The sequence below is a fragment of the Heterodontus francisci genome, chromosome 19 (genome assembly GCF_036365525.1).
Source record: "Heterodontus francisci isolate sHetFra1 chromosome 19, sHetFra1.hap1, whole genome shotgun sequence".
Classification (NCBI taxonomy): Eukaryota; Metazoa; Chordata; class Chondrichthyes; order Heterodontiformes; family Heterodontidae; genus Heterodontus; species Heterodontus francisci.
The window spans coordinates 12,692,767-12,718,396 of record NC_090389.1 but is presented as its reverse complement, the minus strand read 5'-3'; the positions used below and the strand labels follow the sequence as shown (position 1 = coordinate 12,718,396).

Sequence of the window (25,630 nt, the reverse complement as noted above, 5' to 3'; positions counted from 1 at the left end):
CCAAGATTGGCCCAGCAGAAGCACCACTGACTAAGCTGGTAGAATCCTGAAGAATACAATTACTGAACTGAGTCTGCTTCAGTGAGAGAATCAACTTGAGGAGGTAATTAACTGAGCTTGATCTCACCAGCCAACTTATCACAGACACATCCGTCCAAGATAACATTGGTAGGAGTAGCTATCGCACTGTCCTTGTGAAGGTGAAGCCTTGTCTTTAAAGTGAGGCCACCCTGTAGCATGTAGTGTGGCCCTACCACCCATGCCAAGTGGTACAGACAAAGGAGAATCGTAACAGCCTAAAACTATGCATCCATGAGTTGTTGTGGACCATCAACAGCACAACAGTTAACCACAGTCTGTAGCCACATGGCCCAGAACATCCCTTACTCTTCCTTCACAAGCAAACTTGGGGACCAACACTGGTGCAATGGGAAACATCACTAAGTATATCTTAGAATAATGTCCCAATCTATTGAAGTTAAAAGACAGGACTACATGCATTCTAAACGCCAAAAGCAACAGACTAAAGACAGAGCTAGTAGTTCCACAATCAATACATTAGAGCAAAGTTCTACATTTCCACCACAACTGGTCAGAATAGAGCTGGATAATCAGGCAACTAACAGGAGGATAAGACTTCATGAACATCCCCATCCTCAGCTCTGGCAGCATTTGACTGCAAGAGACAAGGTTGAAGTGGTAGGAAGTATATGCATCCAAAAATATCAGGTGAACAATCCTACTTGTCCCCCTTCCAGGGTCTCCAACATTATAGATGCCAGTGGCTAATCAATTCAGCCTGTATCTTTTACTTGGGACTCCTTGATGCACCAGGAACCTTGCATTGATGGTTTTGTCCTTTAATAGGGTTAGAATAACTGAATATTTGGATAAATATGGTCAGAGAGAGCTAGCATGGATTTGTAAAAGGTAAGTCAAGTCTATCAAACCTAGTTGGATCTTTCTGAGGAGTTAGTTAATGTGATAGATAAGGGCATGTCTATGGATGTTCTTTATACAGATGTCCAGAAGATTCCACAAAAGGCACCATTACCAAAAATTCTTTCTTCTTTCTTTTGGGCTTCCTTATCTCGAGAGACAATGGATACGCGCCTGGAGGTGGTCAGTGACTTAGTAGTACTAAGAGACTTAGTAGTTGGCAGGAAAAAAGACAGAGGCGCAAGGGGAGAGCCAACTGTGCAACAGCCCCAACAAACAAATTTCTCTGCAGCACCTGTGGAAGAGTCTGTCACTCCAGAATTGGCCTTTATAGCCACTCCAGGCGCTGCTTCACAAACCACCAAAAATGAGAACACATGAAATTGGAGGCAACCTATTGACGTGGGTAGTGAAATGGATAGGAGGTAAGAGACAGAGAGTAGGGATAATGGGCGTGTACTTCAATTAGCAGGATGTGACTCGTGGGATCCCCAAGGAATCTGTACAGGGTCTCAGCTTTTCACGACATTTGTAAATGACTTGACTAAAGAAATAAAGAGCCATGCATCTAGGTTTGCTGATGACACTAGGTTTGGTGGTACAGTAAATAGTGTAGATCGAAATGTTGGTTTTTATCTTAAAGGGACTGGAATACAAAAAGAGGTGGAGTTATGTTACAATTATGTAAAAGCTTTGGTTAGACACCATTTAGAATGCAAGCATATGAACATATGGACTCGGAGCAGGAGTACGCTATTCGGCCCCTTGAGCCTGCTATACCATTCTATAAAACATGGCTGATTTGTTTGTGGACTCAACTCCACTTTCCTGCCTACCCCCCAATACCCTTTGACTTCCTTGTCTACCTCTGCCTTAAAAACATTCAGTGACCGTCCCTCCACCACTCTTTGGGGAAGAGAGTTCCACAGACTCATGATCCTCTGAGAGAAAACATTTCTCCTCATCTTAGTCTTAAATGGGAGACCTGTTATTTTTTAACTGTGCCTCTTAGTTTTAGTATCTCTCACAAGAGGAAACATCTTTTCAACATCCACCCTGTCAGTTCCCCTCAGGATCTTATATGTTTCAGTAAGATCACCTCTCATCCTTCTAAACTCCGATGAATACAGACCCAACCTGTCCAACCTTTCCTCATAAGATAACCCTCTCACCCCAGGAATCGGTCAAGTGAACCTTCTCTGAACTGCTTCCAATGCAATTATATCCTTTCTTAAGTAAGGAGACCAAAACTGTACACAATACTCTAGATGTGGTCTCACCAATGCCCTGTACAACTGTAGAAAAACATTTTAACTTATATATTCCATTCCCCTTGAAATAAACAGTAACATTCCATTTGTCTTCTTTCTCATTTGCTGTACCTGCATATTAACTTTTTGTGTTTCGTGCAGTTTGCCATCCTGAAAATGACCCATCTATCCCGACTCTGTTTCCTGTTAGTTAGCATGATTGTTAATTTATTACCCTCAAAACCATGAGCTTTTATCTTGTGCAGTAACCTTGTATGTGGCACCTTATTGAATGCCTTTTGGAAATCCAAATACACCACATCTACTTGTTCCCCTTTATCCACCCTGCTTGTTACATCCTCAAAGAACTCTAATAAATTAGTCAAACACGATTTCCCTTTCACAAAACCATGTTGACTCTGCCTGATTGCACTGAGATTTTCTAAATGACCTGCTATAACCTCCTTAATAGTAGGTTCCAGCATTTTCCCTATGACAGATGTTAAGCTAACTGGCCTGCAGTTTCCTGCTTTCTGTCTTCCTCCTTTCTTGAATAGCGGAGATAAATTTGCTATTTTCCAATCTGATGGGACCTTTCCAGAATCTAGGGAATTTTGGAAAATTAAAACCAATGCATCCACTATCTCAGCAGTCACTTCTTTTAGGACCCTAGGATAAAGTCCATCAGGACCTGGAGACTTGTCAGATTTTAGTTCTAATAATTTTTTCAGTACCCTTTCCCTGGTGATGGTAATTATTTTAAGTTCCTCCCTCCTTTTCAACTCTTGATTCACAATTATTTCTGGGATGTTATTTGCATCCTCTACAGTGAAGACAGATGCAAAAGTATTTTAAATTCTTCCACCATTTCCTTATTAATTCCCCAGACTCGTTCTCTAGAGGACCAACGCTCACTTTACTTACTCTTTTCCTTTTTACCTGTCGAAACTCTTACTATCTGTTTTTATATTTCTAGCCAGCTTTCTCTCATACTCTAATTTCTCTCTGCTATTATTCCTTTGGTCCTTCTTTGCTGTTTTCTATATTCTGTCCAATCTTCTGACCTGCCACTGCTCTTTGCTGAATTATACTCTTTTTCTTTCAATTTGCTACCATCTTTAACTTCCTTAGTTAGCCACGATGGTGCGTCCTTCTCCTGGAGTCTTTCTTTCTCACTGGAATGTATCTTTGCTGAGTATTCTGAAATATCTCCTCAAATGTCTGCCACTGCATCTCCACTAACCTATCCCTTAACCTAATTTCCCAGTTTACTTTAGCCTGCTCTGTCTTGAAACCCTCATATTTACCCTTATTTAAGTGTAGAACACTAGTCTTAGATCCACTCTTCTCTCCCTCAAACTGAATGTGAAATTCAATCATATTGTGATCACTGCTGCCTAGGGGTGCCTTTACTATGAGGTCATTAATTAATCCTGTTGCATTACACATTTTAGTTCTAAAAGTCAAGGTATAGAGATAAGAAATAGTAAAGGTAGGAGGTCACTTGTGGGAGTGGTTTAGAAGCCCCCTAACAGTAACCACACTGTAGGACTGGGTATACTGGAAGAAATAAAGAGGGCTTGTGAGAAAGGTACGGCGATAATCATGCATGACTTTAATCTACAGATAGATCAGATGAATCAGATTGGTAAAATAGCCTTGAAGATGAGTTCATGGAGTGTATTCGGAACAGTTTCTTAGAGCAGCATATTCTACAGCCAATCAGAGAGCGGGCTACTCTAGGTCTGGTAGTCAGCTCTCTCTAATGTACTAATGTCATCATTAATTAACAGAGCTCGCCCTCCACCTTATCCTGGTTTCCAGTCCTTCCGAAATATCATGTACCCTTGATTATTCAGGTCCCAGCCTTTGTCATCTTGCAGCCATGTCTCTGTAATGGCAATCAGATCATACATATTTATTTCTATAGAGTTATCAATTGATTTGTTTTGTTACGAATGCTATGCACATTCAAATACAAAGCTTTTCATTCTGTCTTTTTACTACTTAGGCAACTTCTAGCCTTAGCTGCCTGCACACTCTTCATTTTGTACTTTCTGTCCCTTCCTGCCACGCTCTGATTATTATTTCACGATCTTCTCTCACTTGATCCCTCGGCCCCATTATTTAGTTTAAAGCCTTCTCTACCGCCTTAGTTATATGACTCACCAGAACACTGGTCCCACCATGGTTTAGATGAAGACCGTCCCAATGGCACAGCTCGCACTTTCTTCAGTACTGCTGCCAATGCCCCATGAATAGAAATCCATTTCTCCAACACCAATCTAGAGATTGTTACTTTTGAGGTTCTGCTTTTTAATTTATCCCCTAGCTGTTGATACTTCCTTTGCAGAACCTCTTTCCTAGTCCTATCTATGTCATTGGTACCCATGTGGACCGCAACAACTGGATCCTCGCCCTCCCACTGCAAGTTCCTCTGCAGCCCAGAGCAGATGTCCGAAACCCTGGCACCGGGCAGGCAACAGAGCCTTCTGGACTCTCGCTCTTGGCTTCAAAGAACTGTGTCTATCCCTCTGATTATATTATCTCCTACTTTATGGCTGGCGGGCAGCCATAAAGACAAGCTAAATTGTGGCGAGTCGAAGAGAGTTAGTAGTTGGCAGGAAAAAAGACAGAGGCGCAAGGGGAGAGCCAACTGTGCAACAGCCCCGACAAACAAATTTCTCTGCAGCACCTGTGGAAGAGCCTGTCACTCCAGAATTGGCCTTTATAGCCACTCCAGGCGCTGCTTCACAAACCACTGACCACCTCCAGGCGCGTATCCATTGTCTCTCGAGATAAGGAGGCCCAAAAGAAAGAAAGAAAGAAAGAAACTACCACTACATTTCTGTTTACTCCCCCCGCTTGAATGGCTTCCTGTACCATGGTGCCATGGTCAGTTTGCTCATTCACCCTACAGCCCTCACTCTTGTCCATACAAGCTGTCCTGCTGGACAATTGCAATGGCTGAGTCTCCTCCATTTCTGTCTTTTCAATCCATTTACCTGCCTCACTCACAGTCACACCCTCCTGTCCCTGACCACTGACCAAATCAGAAGGCCTTATCCTATGGGGTTTGACTGCCTTCTGGAACAAAGTGTCGAGGTAACTTTCCCCCCTTCCTGATGCATCGCAGTGTTTGTAGCTTGGCCTCCAGCTCACTGACTCTGAGCCAACGTTCCTTGAGCTGCAGACACTTACAGCAGACATGTTTCCGTTCAGTTCTGCGAAGGATAGAAACATAGAAAATAGGAGCAGGAGTAGGCCATTCGGCCCTTTGAGCCTGCTGCGCCATTCATTATGATCATGGCTGATCATCCAACTCAGGAACCTGTTCCCGCTTTCGCCCCATACCCTTTGATCCCGTTAGACCCAAGAGCTATATCTAACTCCTTCTTGAAAACATACAATGTTTTGGCCTCAACTGCTTTCTGTGGTAGCAAATTCCACAGGCTCACCATTCTCTGGATGAAGAAATTTCTCCTCATCTCAGTCCTGAAAGGTTTACTCTGTATCCCTAGTGCTGGACTCCCCCACAATCGGGAACATGCTTCCTGCATCTACCCTGTCAAGTCCTGTTAGAATTTTATAGGTTTCTATGAGATCCCCCCTTACTCTTCTGAACTCCAGCGAATATAATCCTAACCGACTCAATCTCTCCTCATATGTCAGTCCCGCCATCCCAGGAATCAGTCTGGTAAACCTTCGCTGCACTCCCTCTCTAGCAAGAACATCCTTCCTCAGATAGGGAGACCAAGACTGCGCACAATATTCCAGGTGTGGCCTCACCAAGGCCCTGTATAATTGCAGCAAGACATCCCTGCTCCTGTGCTTGAATCCTTTCGCTATGAAGGCCATTTGCCTTTTTTACCACCTGTTGCACCTGCATGCTTACCTTCAGCGACTGGTGTACGAGAACACCCAGGTCTCACTGCACATTCCCCTCTCTCAGTTTATAGCCGTTCAGATAACAATCTATCTTCCTGTTTTTGCTACCAAAGTGGATAACCTCACATTTGTCCACATTATACTGCATCTGTCATGCATTAACTCAACTTGTCCAAATCACCCTGAAGCCTCTCTGCATCCTCCTCACAACTCACCTTCCCACCCAGTTTTGTGTCATCTACAAATTTGGAGATATTACATTTAGTTCCCTCATCTAAATCATTAATGTATATTGTGAATAGCTGGGGTCCTAGCACCGATCCCTGCGGTACCCCACTAGTCATTGCCTGCCATTTGGAAAAAAGACTCATTTATCCCTACTCTTTGTTTCCTGTCTGCCAACCAATTTTCTATCCAACGCAATGCACTACCCCCAATCCCATACGCTTTAATTTTACATGCTAATCTCTTATGTGGGACTTTGTTGAAAGTCTTCTGAAAGTCCAAATAAACCACATCCACTGGCTCCCCCTCATCAACTCTACTAGTTACATCCTCGAAGAATTCTAGTAGATTTGTCAAGCATGATTTCCATTTCGTAAATCCATGCTGACTCTGTCCGATTCTTCCACTGTTCTCTAAGTGCTCTGCTATAAAATCTTTTAATAATGGACTGTAGAATTTTTCCCAGTACTGACATCAGGCTGACTGGTCTATAATTCCCTGCTTTCTCTCTACCTCCCTTTTGAAATAGTGGGGTTACATTAGCTACCCTCCAATCTGTAGGAACTGTTCCAGAGTCTATAGAATCTTAGAAGATGACCATCCACTATTTCTAGGGCCACTTCCTTAAGTACTCTGGGATGCATACCATCAGGCCCTGGGGATTTATCGGCCTTCAATCCCATCAATCCTATCCCAACACCATTTCTCTACTAATACTGATTTCTTTCAGTTCCTCTCTCTCACTAAGCCCTGTGTTCCCCAACATTTCTGGTATGATATTTGTGTCCTCCTTTGTGAAGACAGAACCAAAGTATGCATTTAGTGGGTCAGCCATTTCTTTATTCCCCATAATAAATTCCCATGTTTCTGACTGTAAAGGACCTACATTTGTCTTCACCAATCTTTTTCTCTTCACATACCTATAGAAACTTTTACAGTCAGTTTTTATGTTCCCTGCAAGCTTGCTCTCGTACTCTATTTTCCCCTTCTTAATCAATCCCTTGGTCCTCCTTTGCTGAATTCTAAACTGCTCCCAATCCTCAGGTCTGTTGTTTTTCCTGGAAAATTTATATGCCTCTTCCTTGGATTTAATGCTATCTCTAATTTCCCTTGTAAGCCATGGTTTGGCTACCTTTCCTGTTTTATTTTTGCGCCAGACAGGGATAAGCAATTGTTGCAGTTTATCCATGCGCTCTTTAAATGTTTGCCATTGCCTATCCACCATCATCTCTTTAAGTAACGTTTCCCAATCTGTCAAGGCCAACTCGCGCCTCATATCTTCGTAGTTTCCTTTACTAAGATTCAGGACCCCAGTCTCAGAATCAAATATGTCACTCTGCATCTTGATGAAGAATTCTATCATATGATGGTCGCTCGTCCCCAAGGGGTCTCACACCACTTGAATGTCAAATATTCCTCTCTCATTACACAATACCCAGTCTAGGATGGCCTGTTCTCTAGTTGGTTCCTCAACGTATTGGTCCAGAAAACCATCCCATATACACTCCAAGAATTCCTCCTCTACGGCATTGTGACTAATTTGATTTACCCAATCTATATGCAGATTAACGTCACCCATAATTACAGATGTTCCTTTATCACATGCATCTCTAATTTCCTGTTTAATGTCATTCCCAACATCACCACTACAGTTTGGGTGTCTATATACAACCCCCACTAACATTTTTTGCCCCTGAGTGTTTCTCAGGTCTACCCATACAGATTCCACATCGTCAGAGCTAATATCCTTCCTCACTATTGCGTTAATTTCCTCTTTAACCAGCAATGCAACTCCACAGCCTTTTGCTTTTTGTCTGTCCTTCCTAAATACTGAATACCCTGGGTGTTCATTTCCCATCCCTGGTCACCTTGCAGCCACGTCTCCGTAATCCCGACTATATCATACCCGTTTACATCTATTTGCGTGGATATACTGGCTTTGGAGGGGGTACAGTGCAGGTTAACCAGGCAATACCAGGGCTTCAAAGGTTTAAATTATGAGGGCAGGTTGCACAGATTAGGCTTGTATTCCTTTTAAGTGTAGAACATTAAGGGGTGATCTAATTGAGGTATTTAAGATGATTAAGTGAATTGGTAGAGTAGATAAAAATAAACTTTCTTCTGTTGGGAGAGTCCAGAATAAGGGAGCATAACCATAAGATTAGAGCTGGGCCATTCAAGGGTGATGTCAGAAAGCACTTCTCCACACAAAGGGTAGTGGAAATCTGGAACTCTCTCCTCTAAAAAGCTGTTGAGGCTGTGAGTCAATGTAAAAGTTCAAAACTTAGATTGATAGTTGTTCGGCAAGGGCATTAAGGGTTATGGAACTAAAATGGGAAGATGGAATTAAGATACAGATCAGCCATGATTTAACTGAATGGTGGAACAGGTTCAAGGGGCTGAATGGCCTACTCTGGTTCCTATGTTCCCTCATTCAAGATCCTGCACTGTGGGTCTTGGCTCTTATTTGGTGTCTTTCATTCTAGGTCTTGACCTTACAGAGGGACTGCATTTTAGGCCTTGGGCCTTAACCTACAGTCCTGCCTTTCACCACGGGCCTTGTACAGTGGGCCTGAGCCCTTGACCAGGAGTCAGTTTTGGCCTTTCACCTAGAGCCTTGACCCTTAAATGGGTTTCTCAATAACAATATGAATGATTTTGCTCACAGTAGTACAGCATTACTGAGCTGTTTCCTACTGTGCTGACAAGGTTATTTTAAGAATGTTTCAAGCCAGTTCTTTGTTTCTCATTATTGCATCAGTGTGCAAAAGGGTTTCAGTATGCGGGCTCATGAACAATATTATGCAGCCTGATAGGGCTGCATGAACACTTCCCTCATTAGTGATGCAGGAAGCATCAGGCATCGTCTTATTTTTATCATGGCCTTCCCTTTAATTAACCCTTCAGTGAGGGCACTAATTAGCAACCACTGCTTTATAAACCACAAGGTATTATATCAAACTCCCACTGTTCATACCTGCTGACCTACTGCTTAACATATTTCACACATTTGACAGTAATTGGCAGCTTAAAATATATGCGGCCACCACTAGTGCTAAGGTCAGAAACATGTTCACAGCAAACAGTAAACAACATAGGGACAGGTGTAGGTCATTCAGTCCCTCCAGTCTGCTCTATCATTTCATTAGATCATGACTGAACTATGCCTCAACCCAATTTATCCACTTTTGCTTCATATCCCTTGATATAGTTATCTAACAAAAATCTGTTTATTGCAGTCAAATTGAAGCTTCAATTGGCTTCCAGCATCCGCAGCCTTTTGGGGGAGAGAATTCCAGATTTCTACTAACCATTTTGAGAGACAGATGGTCGGAGGAGAAATTCAGTGGGATCAGTACATAAGAGAACCATGGTCAATCTATGCCACTTTGTGAGAATCTCAACAATTTATTGGTGACTAAGTCAACCCCTGTGACGAGAGAAATTTCCAATCTGGCCCCTCCTCCATCTAAGCAGGTCAGGATGCACGATACATGAATTGACCCTTGCAAAATGACTAAAAAAATAATAAGAATTAAAACAGCAACTACACTTCAAGAGTATTTCATTGGCTGTAAAGTGCTTTGGGAAAGTCTGAGTTTATGAAAGGTGCTACATTAATGCAAGTTCTTTCTTGTCTTCTTCAATGTCAACATCGCATGCTCCAGGTCAGGTTTCGCACAGACTAGTCTGGTCTAAGAGAATGGACTCAGTTTAATGTCACATCTGAAAGACAGCAACGCTATCAGTGTAAGTGTCAGTCTAGATTATCTGCTCAAGTCTCTGGAGTGGGATCTGAACTGACAATGACAACAATTGATGTCAAAATTACAAAAATGTTCCCTTTCTGCACCTGTTATGACTCAAGATATAAGTGCATGATGCAATCTGTTCCCCAATGCACATTCTCAATTTCTAACCATTGCCTCAATGAAAATATCGAATGTCTATCTTCTTTGCTGACAAATTTCAACATGGATCCTTGCATACCCCATGGTGTAAATTTTCTCTGTTCCTTACCTGGATAGACACATCACTGTAGGAGCCACCAATGACCCCAGCTATGGCAAAGGCCATGTCATCGTGGATGGCATAAGACCCATCTGGGCAGATGTATTCTGTCTCGTCTACTTTAGTTAGTGAGGACCTCACAAACTCCAGTGACTGCTCCAGAGCGTAAGTGTCCTTGGAGCAGGTGTCCAAGATATGGGCACCAAGCTTAATTCCGGGCAAAATGGTAGCGTCCTTGTTTATCGCATCCAATGCGAATAGCATAGCCTCGAGCCGTTGAATGCCGCGTTGCTCGTTGATCCTTCCGCAATCTTCCAAACCATTGCCCTTCTCGTGGACTGGAAACAAACCCCCGATCACCAGATCCCCTTCAATTGCAATCTCCTTCTTCCCACTGGGTGAGTTGCTTGAGGTCAAGATGATCACCTGAAGCAGGAGGTGAAGAAGGGTGAGCTGCAGTGGGCGGGCCATGTCCAGATTCTTCAGAGCAGAACTGCTCATATCAAGATCTCACGGCTTCCAATGGAGGGGGGGCCAGTGATCTCCTTACCCTGGGAGCCAATTACATTGTTCTAGTCCATCAGCTGCAGAGAGAAATTTAGAGACCTCAGATTAGAGTGGTAAAGCAGAATAATTTCAATACCATCATCTGAACAGGAAGATTGGAAATTGATTCAAATATTGTGCCAGAAATGTCTCTATCTCACCTTTTAGAATATATCATCAGCAGAAAACATTAAGCAATTGCATGCTCAAGAAAATTCAGCTGAACATCAGACACCATGCCATATTGGGAAAAAATATCTTTAATTCATCCTAATTTACTCTTGATGTAGTTAGTACTGGAAATTAGAGATACTATTCTGATAAATCCTGCTTCATTCCTAAGCACTCAGCTTAACACTCTCTCCGTTATGTCCCACCATTCCAGCCTCTCACTGTAATGGAGACGTTGGCCCTTGCTAATAGGTTTTCCATCTTATATTACATAGAATTCCATAGAAATCACAACATATTCTTCAGCCCAACCAGTTTATAGTGAGGCCATTCTGTTCCCATATCCCTTAATCCTCTATTTTTTAATCACCTGTTGAACCTAATCTTAACTGTTGACATGGTTTCTGCTTCAATCATTAACTTTGGTAGTGCATGCCACAGTCTCAGAACACTCTCTGTCCTAAATCCAACATTACATCTATATCCCCTTATTCTAGATACCTCATTCACTGGAAACAGTCTGTTTCTATCCCTCCTAATTTTCCTCCTAATTTTAAGCACCTCTATTAAATTACCCTGTCATTTCCTCCGCTCTCAGGAAAACAGCCCCAGTTTTCCAAGTCTTTCCCTGTATTTGTATTTCCTCACATCAGGCAGGATCCTAGTGAATCTGTGCTGTAACCTCTCTATTACCTCAACGTCTTTCCTAAAGTGTGGAGTTCAAACCTGTACTCAGTAATCCAATGATGTTGTTGCTGAGGTTTAATATAGATTCACCATTACATCTCAACTTTTATACTCTGAACCTCTTTCCAGAAAACCCAGATTTCCATTTGCTTTTATATGGCTTTATGCACTTGAGGTGTTACTTTTAGTATCTTCTGTACCTGAACTTTCAAATCCTTCTACCCTTCCACATGGGGTTGCCAACTCTGTTTGGATGTATTCCTGGAGCTGTCAACACATAACCAATGACCTCCAGCTGCCCCACCCCCACACTCCATATCCATGGAGTCACACCTTCCTGTGGCAATTGGAAAGCAAATAGACTTTTCATCACCCGATTGGATGTCAGTTAAACGGCACTTTTTCCACCATCTCTGATATTTTTAAAACTAATAAACAAAAGTGTACAAAGGAAAAAGCTCACATATTTTAATACCCTTATGATTTTTCTCCTGTGCTGCTCCTGGAATTTAATCTATAATTCCTGAAAGCTCCAGGTCCATCTGGAGCATTGGAAACCCTACTTACTTCCATTCAATCAAAGTATAATTATTACTTTCTTTAATCAAAATATACCATCTCACATTTACTGACATCTGCCACTTTTTTTTGCCAATTCCACCATCTCATCAATATCTCCTTGCAGCTTCTCTTCATCCTCAGAATTATTTACAAAGCCCCCTATTTTAGTATCATTTGTCAGTTTGGAGACAAGTCCCGCTCGAATTATATCCAAATAATTAATTTACACAGTGAACAGATGCAGTACTAGAACAGAAACCTGTGGGGCACTGCTACCCACTACCATCTACTTTTTAAAAATTCCTTCCTGGGATGTGGGCATCGCTGTCTAGGACAGCATTTATTGCCCATTCCTAATTGCCCTTGAGAAGGCAGTGGTGAGTCACCTTCTTGAACCGCTGCAGTCCATGTGGGGTAGGTACACCCACAGTGCTGTTAGGAAGGGAGTTCCAGGATTTTCACCCACCGGCAGTGAAGGAACGGCGATATAGTTCCAAGTTAGGATGGTGTGTGGCTTGGAGGGGAACTTGCAGGTGGTGGTGTTCCCATGCATCTGCTGCCCTTGTCCTTCTAGGTGGTAGAGGTCATGGGTTTGGAAGGTGCCGTCTAAGGAGCCTTAGTGCATCTTGTAGATGGTACACACTGCTGCCACTGTGCATCGGTAGTGGAGGGAGTGAATGTTTGTGAACAGGGTGCCAATCGAGTGAGCTGCTTTGTCCTGGATGGTGTCAAGCTTCTTGAGTATTGTTGGAGCTGCACCCATCCAGGCAAGTGGAGAGTATTCCAGTATTCCATCACACTCCTGACTTGTGCCTTGCAGATGGTGGACAGGCTTTGGGGAGTCAGGAGGTGAGTTACTCACCACAGGATTCCCAGCCTCTGACCTGCTCTTGTAGCCATGGTATTTATATGGCTACTCCAGTTCAATTTCTGGTCAATGGTAACCCCCAGGATGTTGATAGTGGGGGATTCAGCAATCGTAATGCCATTGAATGTCAAGGTGAGATGGTTAGATTCTCTCTTGTTTGAGATGGTCATTGCCTGACACTTGTGTGGCTTGAATGTTACTTGCTGCTTATCAGCCCAAGCCTGGATATTGTCCAGCTCTTGCTCCATTTCTACATGGACTGCAGCAGCCGAAGATGGTTGGGCCTAGGACGCTACCCTGAGGAACTTCTGTAGTGATGTCCTGGAGCTGAGATGATTGGCTTCCAACAACCACCACCATCTTCCTTTATGCTAGCTATGACTCCAACCAATGGAAAGTTTTCCCCTTGATTCCCATTGACTCTAGTTTTGCTGGGACTTCTTGATGCCATACTCAGTCAAATGCTTTTGTGATGTCAAGGGCAGTCACTTTCACCTGATGAGTTCAGCTCTTTTGTCCAAGTTTGAACTAAGGCTGTAATGAGGTCAGGAGCTAAGTGGCCCTTTTGAACCCAAACTGTGCGTTACTGAGCAGGTTATGGCTAAGCAAGTTCCGCTTGATGGCTTGACGACACCTTCCATCACTTTACTGATGATCAAGAGCAGTTTTGCATTGCTAGATCTGTTCGAAATCTATCCCATTTAGCACAGTGGTAGTGCCACACAACACGATGGAGGATATCCTCAATGTGAAGGCGGGACTTTGTCTCCACAAGGGCTGTGCAGTATTCACTCCTACCAATATGGATATGGACAGATGCATCTGCAACAGGAAAATTGGTGAGGACAAGGCCAAGTATGTTTTTTCCTATTGTTGGTTCCCTCACCCCCTGCCACAGATCTAGTCTAGCAGCTATGTCCTTTAGCACTCAGCCAGCTATGGTCCTACCAAGCTACTCTTGGTGATGGACATTGAAGTCCCCCATCCAGAGTACATCTGCACCCTTGCCACCCTCAGGGCTTCCCCCAAGTGGCTTTCAACATGGAGGAGTACGGATTCATCAGCCGATGAGGAGCAGTAGGTGGTAATCAGCAGGAGGTTTCCTTGCCAATGTTTACCTGATGCCATGAGACTTCATGGAGTCTGAAGTCGATGTTAAGGACTCCCAGGGCAACTCCCTCCTGACTGTATACCACTGTGCTGCCAGGCCAGGACATACCCATGGATCGTGATGCCTGGGACATTGTAAGGTATGATTCCGTGAGTATGACTATGTCAGGCTGTTGCTTGACTAATCTGTGGGACAACTCTCCCAATTTTGGCACAAGCTCCAGATGTTAGTAAGGAGGACTTTGTAGGGTCGACAGGGCTGGGTTTGCCATTGTCATTGCCGGTGCCCAGGTCGTTCCTGGGTGGTCTGTCTGGTTTCATTCCTTATTGACTTTGTTGCAGTTTGACAGAACTGAGTGGCTTGCCAGGCCATTTCAGAGGGCATTTAAGAGTCAACCACATTGCTGTGGGTCTGGAGTCACATGTAGACCAGACCAGGTAAGGACAGCAGATTTCCTTCCTTAAAGGACATTAGTGAACCGGATGGGTTTTTACGACAATGGTTGCATGGTCACCACTAGATTAGCTTTTAATTCCAGATTTATTAATTGAATTCAAATTCCACCATCTGCTGTGGTGTGATTTAAACCCATATCCACAGATCAATACCCTGGGGTCTCTGGGTTACTAGTCCAGTGACAATACCACTACACCACTGCCTCCCCTGGTGAGAAACTGTCTTAACTTTACTCTGTTTCTGCTCTTAAATCAATTTTTAATCCAATCTGATACTCTCCCCTAATTCCATACCCACTAACCTTCTCCAATAGTCACATGTGCAAAACAATGTGGCAGCACGTCACCGGTTTTCAGAAAGTCCCTGTACATTACATCTTCTGCACTTCCTTATCCACCATCTTTCACTTCCTCTAACAATTCAATCAAGTTGTCAGCACAATTTTCCACTCAGAAATTCTGAAATAGTGCTGCTTATTTCTACTAAATTTTTTCATCTGGATTATTTTGGGTTAGAATTTCCATGGGGCTTTCTCCTGATCTCCCATCATAATTCAACAGAAGACCCTCCGCACTCAATATAAATGGCTGTTTCTCCATGGTTTGTGCCAATCTTCTGCTCACAATACGATGGGAAATTGGGAAAAAGTCCTGTGGGAAATACAACAGTTCATCTTTAGATAGAAATTCCAAGTGCTAGCTGTGGCTCAGTGGGTAGCAGTCTTGTCTCTGAGACAGATGGTTCTGCTTTCAAGTGCCATACCTTGAGAAGAAAAACCAAGACTGACACTGCAGTGCAGTAATAAGGGAGTGCTGCACGGTTGGAGATGCTATCTTTTCGATGAGATGTTAAACCTTAACCCCGTCAGCCCTCTCAGGTGGATGTCAAAGCTTCAATGGCACGATTTGGAAGAAGGGCAGGGGAGTTATTGTCAGTGTCCTGGCCAATATTTATCCCTTAATCATCATGACTAAAGCAGATTCTCTGGTCATTATCACATTGCTGTTTGTGGGAGCTTGCTGTGTGAAAATTGGCTGCTGTGTTTCCTACACTACAACAGTGAGTATACTTCAAAAGCACTTCTTTGGCTGTTAAGCGCTTTGGGACATCTGGCGGTCATGAAAGGTGCTATATAAATGCAAGTCTTCCTTTTTAACATTTTCCCTGCCATAAATACTAAAGTAACTGTCCTAGAATTACCCAGATTAGCGCGGTCTCCTTTTTTGAAAACATTTTACATTGGTCACTCTCCTCAGACCTACATCCACACTCGCTAAATCAAAAGAGGAAAAAGGAAGCGAGCAGCAAAGATAAACAGTGGTCATTTAGAGGCTGAGACAGGAGAAATCATAATGGAGGATAAGGAAATGGCAAATGTTAAGCAAATATGTTGTATCACAGTAGAAGGCACAATTGTAATGAAAATATAATGGAAAATCAAGGGGGTAATGAGAGCAAAAAACTCAAAGTAATTAATATCAGTAGAGAAAAAGTACTAGAGCAGCTACTAGGGTGAAAGGCCCACAAATTCCCTGGAGCAGATGGCCTACATCCTAGAATTCTAAAAGAGGTGACTCGAGAGATAATGGGTTGAATTTAGTTAACCAGTGGCAGACCCGGAACTGAGCAGAATCGCCATTTGTCATGTGCGTTGCTGGCCCACTGCAATCACACAGCGGGCAGCCAATGACCATAGTGGGGGTGTGGGACCCGGTTCATTACCATAGTGGAGGTTTGGGACCCGGCTCATTACCATAGTGGGGGTGTGGGACCCGGCTTATTATCATAGTGGGGGTGTGGGACCCGGCTTATTACCATAGTGGAGGTGTGGGACCCGGCTTATTATCATAGTGGAGGTGTGGGACCCGGCTTATTACCATAGTGGAGGTGTGGGACCCGGCTCATTACCATAGTGGAGGTGTGGGACCCGGCTTATTACCATAGTGGAGGTGTGGGACCCGGCTTATTATCATAGTGGAGGTGTGGGACCCGGCTTATTACCATAGTGGAGGTGTGGGACCCGGCTCATTACCATAGTGGAGGTGTGGGACCCGGTTCATTACCATAGTGGGGGTGTGGAACCCGGCTCATTACCATAGTGGAGGTGTGGGACCCGGTTCATTACCATAGTGGAGGTGTGGGACCCGGTTCATTACCATAGTGGGGGTGTGGAACCCGGCTCATTACCATAGTGGAGGTGTGGGACCCGGTTCATTACCATAGTGGGGGTGTGGAACCCGGCTCATTACCATAGTGGGGGTGTGGGACCCGGTTCATTACCATAGTGGGAGTGTGGGACCCGGCTCATTACCATAGTGGAGGTGTGGGACCCGGTTCATTACCATAGTGGGGGTGTGGGACCCAGCTCATTACCATAGTGGGGGTGTGGAACCCGGCTCATTACCATAGTGGAGGTGTGGGACCCGGTTCATTACCATAGTGGGGGTGTGGGACCCAGCTCATTACCATAGTGGGGGTGTGGAACACGGCTCATTACCATAGTGGAGGTGTGGGCCCTGGCTCATTACTATAGAGGAGGTGTGGGACCCGGCTCATTACCATAGTGGAGGTGTGGGCCCTGGCACATTACTATAGTGGAGGTGTGGGACCCGGTTCATTACCATAGTGGAGGTGTGGGACCCGGTTCATTACCATAGTGGGGGTGTGGAACCCAGCTCATTACCATAGTGGGGGTGTGGAACCCGGCTCATTACCATAGTGGGGGTGTGGGCCCCGGCTCATTACCAGAGTGGGGGTGTGGGACCCAGCTCATTACCAGAGTGGGGGTGTGGGCCCCGGCTCATTACCAGAGTGGGGGTGTGGGACCCAGCTCATTACCATAGTGGAGGTGTAGGCCCCGGTTCATTACCATAGTGGAGGTGTGGGACCCGGTTCATTACCATAGTGGGGGTGTGGGACCCGGCTCATTACTATAGTGGAGGTGTGGGACCCGGCTCATTACCATAGTGGAGGTGTGGGACCCGGCTCATTACCATAGTGGGGGTGTGAGCCCCGGTTCATTACCATAGTGGGGGTGTGGGCCCCGGTTCATTACCATAGTGGGGGTGTGGGCCCCGGTTCATTACCATAGTGGGGGTGTGGGACCCGGCTCATTACCAGAGTGGAGGTGTGGGACCCGGCTCATTACCATAGTGGGGGTGTGGGACCCGGCTCATTACCATAGTGGGGGTGTGGGCCCCAGTTCATTACCAGAGTGGAGGTGTGGGCTCCGGTTCATTACCATAGTGGAGATGTGGGCCCTGGTTCATTACCATAGTGGGGGTGTGGGCCCCGGTTCATTACCATAGTGGGGGTGTGGGGCCCGGCTCATTACCAGAGTGGAGATGTGGGCCCTGGTTCATTACCATAGTGGGGGTGTGGGCCCCGGTTCATTACCATAGTGGGGGTGTGGGGCCCGGCTCATTACCAGAGTGGAGGTGTGGGACCCGGCTCATTACCATAGTGGGGGTGTGGGACCCGGTTCATTACCATAGTGGAGATGTGGGCCCTGGTTCATTACCATAGTGGGGGTGTGGGCCCCGGTTCATTACCATAGTGGGGGTGTGGGGCCCGGCTCATTACCAGATTGGAGGTGTGGGACCCGGCTCATTACCATAGTGGGGGTGTGGGCCCCGGTTCATTACCATAGTGGAGGTGTGGGCTCCGGTTCATTACCATAGTGGAGGTGTGGGCTCCGGTTCATTACCATAGTGGGGGTGTGGGCCCCGGCTCATTACCATAGTGGGGGTGTGGGCTCCGGTTCATTACCATAGTGGGGGTGTGGGCCCCGTTTCATTACCATAGTGGAGGTGTGGGTCCTGGTTCATTACCATAGTGGGGGTGTGGGCTCCGGTTCATTACCATAGTGGGGGTGTGGGCTCCGGTTCATTACCATAGTGGGGGTGTGGGCTCCGGTTCATTACCATAGTGGGGGTGTGGGCCCCGGTTCATTACCATAGTGGAGGTGTGGGCTCCGGTTCATTACCACAGTGGAGGTGTGGGCTCCGGTTCATTACCATAGTGGAGGTGTGGGCTCCGGTTCATTACCATAGTGGGGGTGTGGGCTCCGGTTCATTACCATAGTGGGGGTGTGGGCTCCGGTTCATTACCATAGTGGGGGTGTGGGCTCCGGTTCATTACCATAGTGGGGGTGTGGGCCCCGGTTCATTACCATAGTGGGGGTGTGGGTCCCGGCTCATTACCATAGTGGGGGTGTGGGCTCCGGTTCATTACCATAGTGGGGGTGTGGGCTCCGGTTCATTACCATAGTGGAGGTGTGGGCCCCGGCTCATTACCAGAGTGGGGGTGTGGGACCCGGCTCATTACCATAGTGGGGGTGTGGGACCCGGCTCATTACCATAGTGGGGGTGTGGGACCCGGCTCATTACCATAGTGGGGGTGTGGGACCCGGTTCATTACCATAGTGGAGATGTGGGCCCCGGTTCATTACCATAGTGGAGGTGTGGGACCCGGCTCATTACCATAGTGGGGGTGTGGGCCCCAGTTCATTACCAGAGTGGGGGTGTGGTCCCCGGTTCATTACCATAGTGGAGGTGTGGGCTCCGGTTCATTACCATAGTGGGGGTGTGGGCCCCGGCTCATTACCATAGTGGGGGTGTGGGCTCCGGTTCATTACCATAGTGGAGGTGTGGGCTCCGGTTCATTACCATAGTGGAGGTGTGGGCTCCGGTTCATTACCATAGTGGGGGTGTGGGCCCCGGCTCATTACCATAGTGGGGGTGTGGGCTCCGGTTCATTACCATAGTGGAGGTGTGGGCTCCGGTTCATTACCATAGTGGGGGTGTGGGCCCCGGCTCATTACCATAGTGGGGGTGTGGGCTCCGGTTCATTACCATAGTGGGGGTGTGGGCCCCGGTTCATTACCATAGTGGAGGTGTGGGTCCTGGTTCATTACCATAGTGGGGGTGTGGGTCCCGGCTCATTACCATAGTGGAGGTGTGGGTCCCGGCTCATTACCATAGTGGGGGTGTGGGCTCCGGTTCATTACCATAGTGGGGGTGTGGGCTCCGGTTCATTACCATAGTGGGGGTGTGGGCCCCGGTTCATTACCATAGTGGGGGTGTGGGTCCCGGCTCATTACCATAGTGGGGGTGTGGGCTCCGGTTCATTACCATAGTGGGGGTGTGGGCTCCGGTTCATTACCATAGTGGAGGTGTGGGCCCCGGCTCATTACCAGAGTGGGGGTGTGGGACCCGGCTCATTACCATAGTGGGGGTGTGGGACCCGGCTCATTACCATAGTGGGGGTGTGGGACCCGGCTCATTACCATAGTGGGGGTGTGGGACCCGGTTCATTACCATAGTGGAGATGTGGGCCCCGGTTCATTACCATAGTGGAGGTGTGGGACCCGGCTCATTACCATAGTGGGGGTGTGGGCCCCAGTTCATTACCAGAGTGGGGGTGTGGTCCCCGGTTCATTACCATAGTGGAGGTGTGGGCTCCGGTTCATTACCATAGTGGGGGTGTGGGCCCCGGCTCATTACCATAGTGGGGGTGTGGGCTCCGGTTCATTACCATAGTGGAGGTGTGGGCTCCGGTTCATTACCATAGTGGAGGTGTGGGCTCCGGTTCATTACCATAGTGGGGGTGTGGGCCCCGGCTCATTACCATAGTGGGGGTGTGGGCTCCGGTTCATTACCATAGTGGAGGTGTGGGCTCCGGTTCATTACCATAGTGGGGGTGTGGGCCCCGGCTCATTACCATAGTGGGGGTGTGGGCTCCGGTTCATTACCATAGTGGGGGTGTGGGCCCCGGTTCATTACCATAGTGGAGGTGTGGGTCCTGGTTCATTACCATAGTGGGGGTGTGGGTCCCGGCTCATTACCATAGTGGAGGTGTGGGTCCCGGCTCATTACCATAGTGGGGGTGTGGGCTCCGGTTCATTACCACAGTGGAGGTGTGGGCTCCGGTTCATTACCATAGTGGGGGTGTGGGCCCCGGCTCATTACCATAGTGGGGGTGTGGGCTCCGGTTCATTACCATAGTGGAGGTGTGGGCTCCGGTTCATTACCATAGTGGAGGTGTGGGCTCCGGTTCATTACCATAGTGGGGGTGTGGGCCCCGGCTCATTACCATAGTGGGGGTGTGGGCTCCGGTTCATTACCATAGTGGAGGTGTGGGCTCCGGTTCATTACCATAGTGGGGGTGTGGGCCCCGGCTCATTACCATAGTGGGGGTGTGGGCTCCGGTTCATTACCATAGTGGGGGTGTGGGCCCCGGTTCATTACCATAGTGGAGGTGTGGGTCCTGGTTCATTACCATAGTGGGGGTGTGGGTCCCGGCTCATTACCATAGTGGAGGTGTGGGTCCCGGCTCATTACCATAGTGGGGGTGTGGGCTCCGGTTCATTACCACAGTGGAGGTGTGGGCTCCGGTTCATTACCATAGTGGAGGTGTGGGCTCCGGTTCATTACCATAGTGGGGGTGTGGGCCCCGGTTCATTACCATAGTGGAGGTGTGGGCTCCGGTTCATTACCATAGTGGAGGTGTGGGCTCCGGTTCATTACCATAGTGGAGGTGTTGTCTCCGGTTCATTACCATAGTGGGGGTGTGGGCCCCGGTTCATTACCATAGTGGAGGTGTGGGCTCCGGTTCATTACCATAGTGGGGGTGTGGGCCCCGGTTCATTACCATAGTGGGGGTGTGGGCTCCGGTTCATTACCATAGTGGAGGTGTGGGTCCTGGTTCATTACCATAGTGGGGGTGTTGGCTCCGGTTCATTACCATAGTGGAGGTGTGGGCTCCGGTTCATTACCATAGTGGGGGTGTGGGTCCCGGCTCATTCCCATAGTGGAGGTGTGGGCCCCGGTTCATTACCATAGTGGGGGTGTGGGCTCCGGTTCATTACCATAGTGGGGGTGTGGGCTCCGGTTCATTACCATAGTGGAGGTGTGGGCTCCGGTTCATTACCATAGTGGGGGTGTGGGCTCCGGTTCATTACCATAGTGGAGGTGTGGGTCCCGGCTCATTACCATAGTGGAGGTGTGGGTCCTGGTTCATTACCATAGTGGAGGTGTGGGTCCCGGTTCATTACCATAGTGGGGGTGTGGGCTCCGGTTCATTACCATAGTGGGGGTGTGGGCTCCGGTTCATTACCATAGTGGAGGTGTGGGCTCCGGTTCATTACCATAGTGGGGGTGTGGGCTCCGGTTCATTACCATAGTGGGGGTGTGGGCTCCGGTTCATTACCATAGTGGAGGTGTGGGCTCCGGTTCATTACCATAGTGGGGGTGTGGGTCCCGGCTCATTACCATAGTGGAGGTGTGGGCTCCGGTTCATTACCATAGTGGAGGTGTGGGTCCCGGTTCATTACCATAGTGGAGGTGTGGGTCCTGGTTCATTACCATAGTGGAGGTGTGGGTCCTGGTTCATTACCATAGTGGAGGTGTGGGTCCTGGTTCATTACCATAGTGGGGGTGTGGGCTCCGGTTCATTACCATAGTGGAGGTGTGGGTCCTGGTTCATTACCATAGTGGAGGTGTGGGTCCTGGTTCATTACCATAGTGGGGGTGTGGGACTCGGCCAATTACCCTATGGGGCGGGCTTTGAGGGTCTGATTTCGGTGTCAGATGACTCCGGAGCACTGCTTTTATTGCTGCCTTTGAGTCATTTACTGTTTGCTGATTGTAGAACCATAGAAAAATTATGGCACAGAAGGAGGTTATTCAGCCCATTGTGTCCATGCTGGCAATCCCACCTTCTAGCACCTGGTCCATTGCCTTGCAGGTTACAGCACTTCAGGTACATGTCCAGGCACCTTTTAAAAGAATTGAGGGTTTCTGCCTCCACCACCAATCCAGGCAGTGAATTCCAGACACCTACCACCCTCTGGGTGAAAAAGTTTTTCCTTGTGTCCTCTCTAATCCTTCTACCAATCACCTTAAATCTGTGCCCCCTGGTAATTGACCTCTCCACTAGGGGAAACAGGTCCTTCCTGTCTACTCTATCTAGGCCCCTCATAATTTTGTACACCTCTATTAAGTCACCCCTCAGCCTCTTCTGTTCTAGGGAAAACAACCCTGGCCTATCCAATCTTTCCTCAAAGCTGCAACTTTCAAGCCCTGGCAACATTCTTGTAAATCTCCTCTGTACTCTCTCAGAGCAATTATGTCCTTCCTGTAATGTGGTGACCAGAACTGTATTCAATACTCCAACTGTGGCCTAACCAGTGTTTTATACAGCTCCAGCATTCCATCCCTGCTTTTGAATTCTATACCTCGGCCAATAAAGGAAAGCATTCCATATGCCTTCTTCACCATTCTACCTACCTGTCCTGCCACCTTCAGGGACCTGTGGACATGCACTCCAAGGTCTCTCACTTCTTCTACCACTCTCAATATCCTCCCGTTTATTGTGCATTCTCTCGCTTTATTTGTCCTCCCCAAATGCATTACCTCACACTTATCTGGATTGAATTCTATTTGCCACTTTTCCGCCCACTCAACCAAACCATTGATATCTTTCTGGAGTCTACAGCTATCCTCTTCACTATCAACTACATGGCCAATTTTTGTGTCATCAGCAAATTTCCCAATCATTCCTCCCACATTTAAGTCCAAATCATTAATATATACCACAAACAGCAAGGGACCCAACACTGAGCCCTGTGGAACTCCACTGGAAACCGCTTTCCATTCACAAAAACATCCGTCGACTACTACCCTTTGTTTCCTGTCACTGAGCAAATTCTGGATCCAACCTGCCGCATTTCTCTGTATCACATGGGCTTTCATTTTACTGACCAGTCTGCCATGTGGGACCTTATGCCTTACTAAAATCCATGTAGACCACTTCCACTGCACTTCCCTCATCAATCCTCCTTGTTACTTCCTCAACAAGCTCAATCAAGTTAGTAAGACATGAACTTCCCTTAACAAATCCATGCTGACTGTCCCTGATTAATCTGTCACTTTCTAAGTGGCAGTTTATCCTGTTGCTCAGAATTAATTCTAACAATTTTCCAACACAGAGGTCAGACTGACCAGCCTATAATTATTTAGCCTATCTCTCGCACCCTTTTTAAACAATGGTATAACTTTCACAGACCTCCAATCATCTGGTACCTCGCCTGTATCTCATGAGAATTTGAAGATGATCTTCTGTGCATCCGTTATTTCCTCCCTGACTTCCTTTAACAACCTGGGATGCAATCCATCCGGCCCTGGCGATTTACACATTTTCAAGGATATCAGACCCTCTAGTACTTCCTTTCTCATTATGCGTATCATATCTAATTTTTCACACACCTCCTCATTTACTACAATGTCTGCATCAACCACTCCTTTGTGAAGATAGAGACTAAAAACTCATTAAGAACCCTGCCCACATCTTCTGCATCCATGCATAAATTCCCTTGTACATCTCTGATAGGCCCTACCCTTTCCTTAGTTATCCTCTTGCTCTTAATGTACTGATAAAACATCTTCGGGTTTTCATTGATTTTACCTGCCAGTAATTTTCCATGTCCTCTCTTGGCTTTTCTAATTCCCATTTTTACTTCAGCCCACACTTCTGATACTCCTCTAGGCTTTCTAAAGTATTATGTTTTTTGTGATCATCAGAAGCTTTTTTTTTTCTGCTTTAACTTACCCTGTAAGCTTCTAGATAACCAGGGGGCTCTAGATTTGGCAGTACCACCCTTCATCTTGTGGGGACATGCCTACTAAAGGCCGGCTACCCAACCCGAACCTGAAGGGACCCGACGACATGTGTCGGGTTCGGGTCGGGTCGGGTCGGGTCACACTTCCGGGTCCGGCATTCGGGCTCGTGTCGATTCGGGCCGGGTCAGACATGTTCTATCACCATCTCCGGTAAGTGGTTCCAATGTTAATATACTTTTTGGACATAAAAGGTGGTTTTGTTGCAGTTATTTTAAGCTTGTGCAGGTAAGCAACAAAATGAAAAATGGAAGGTAGGTTAACTGATGGTCTGGTCGGGTCGGGTCGGGTGCAGGAGAAAATGAAAGGACTTGGGCCGGGTTGGGCTCGGGGTCGGATGTGGTTCTGTTGGGCTCGGGTCGGGTTTCATATGCAGACCCGAGCTGGCCTTTAATGCCAACACTGTGTCTGTAGTATCTCACTTTTCAATGCCTCCCACTGGTTTGGCACTGATTTTCCTTCAAGTAGCTGTATCCAGTCCACTTTCGCCAGATCACCTCTCAGTTTCGTAAAATTTACCTTCCCCCAATTTAGAAATTTTACTCCTGTTTTATCTTTGTCCTTTTCCATGCTTATGCTAAAACTAACTGCATTATGGTCACTATCTCCAAAATGGTCACCCACTGTTACTTCATCCACTTGCCCAGCTTCATTACCGAAGACTACATCTAGGATTGTGCCCCCTTTTGTTAGACTTGTTACATGCTGGCTAAAAAAGTTCTCTTGAATGCAGTTCAAGAATTTTGTCCCCTCTGTGCCCTTCACACTGCTTGTATCCCAGTTGATATTAGGGCAGTTGAAATCCCCAACTATTATTGCCTTATAGTTTTTGCACTCAGAAATTTGCCTACATATTTGTTTTTCTATCTCCCTCTCACTATTTGGGGGTCTATAGTACACTCCTAGTAGTGTGGCTGCCCCTTTTTATTTTTGAGCTCCACCATATGGCCTCGTTTGATGATTCATTTAGCATATCATCCCTCCTCAAAGCTGTTATTGATTCCTTAACTAATAATGCCGCTCTGTATCCCGCCTGAAAACTCTATATCCAGGGATGTTGAGCTGCCATTCTTGCCCTTCTTGAAGCCAAGTTTCCGTTATAGCAACAATATCGTGTTGCCATGTGTCTATCTGTGCCCTCAGCTCATCGGCTTTATTTGCTATCCTCCTGCATTTAAATAAATATCCTTTAAGACCGCCAAATTCCTGTGCTGCACACTTTTTAACCTTTGCTTCTTCT

General features: G+C 46.6%; 1 protein-coding gene across 1 annotated transcript in view; it reads right to left on the bottom strand.

Annotated features, from left to right (window-relative positions):
* grm2a (glutamate receptor, metabotropic 2a) overlaps positions 1-25,630 on the bottom strand; it is a 360,044-nt gene that overhangs the window by 126,940 nt on the left and 207,474 nt on the right. The window contains exon 3 of the mRNA XM_068051381.1: positions 10,323-10,897. Within this exon, the coding sequence (XP_067907482.1) occupies positions 10,323-10,814 (492 nt within the window). The 5' untranslated portion in view covers positions 10,815-10,897. The remainder of the gene's footprint in view (positions 1-10,322; positions 10,898-25,630) is intronic.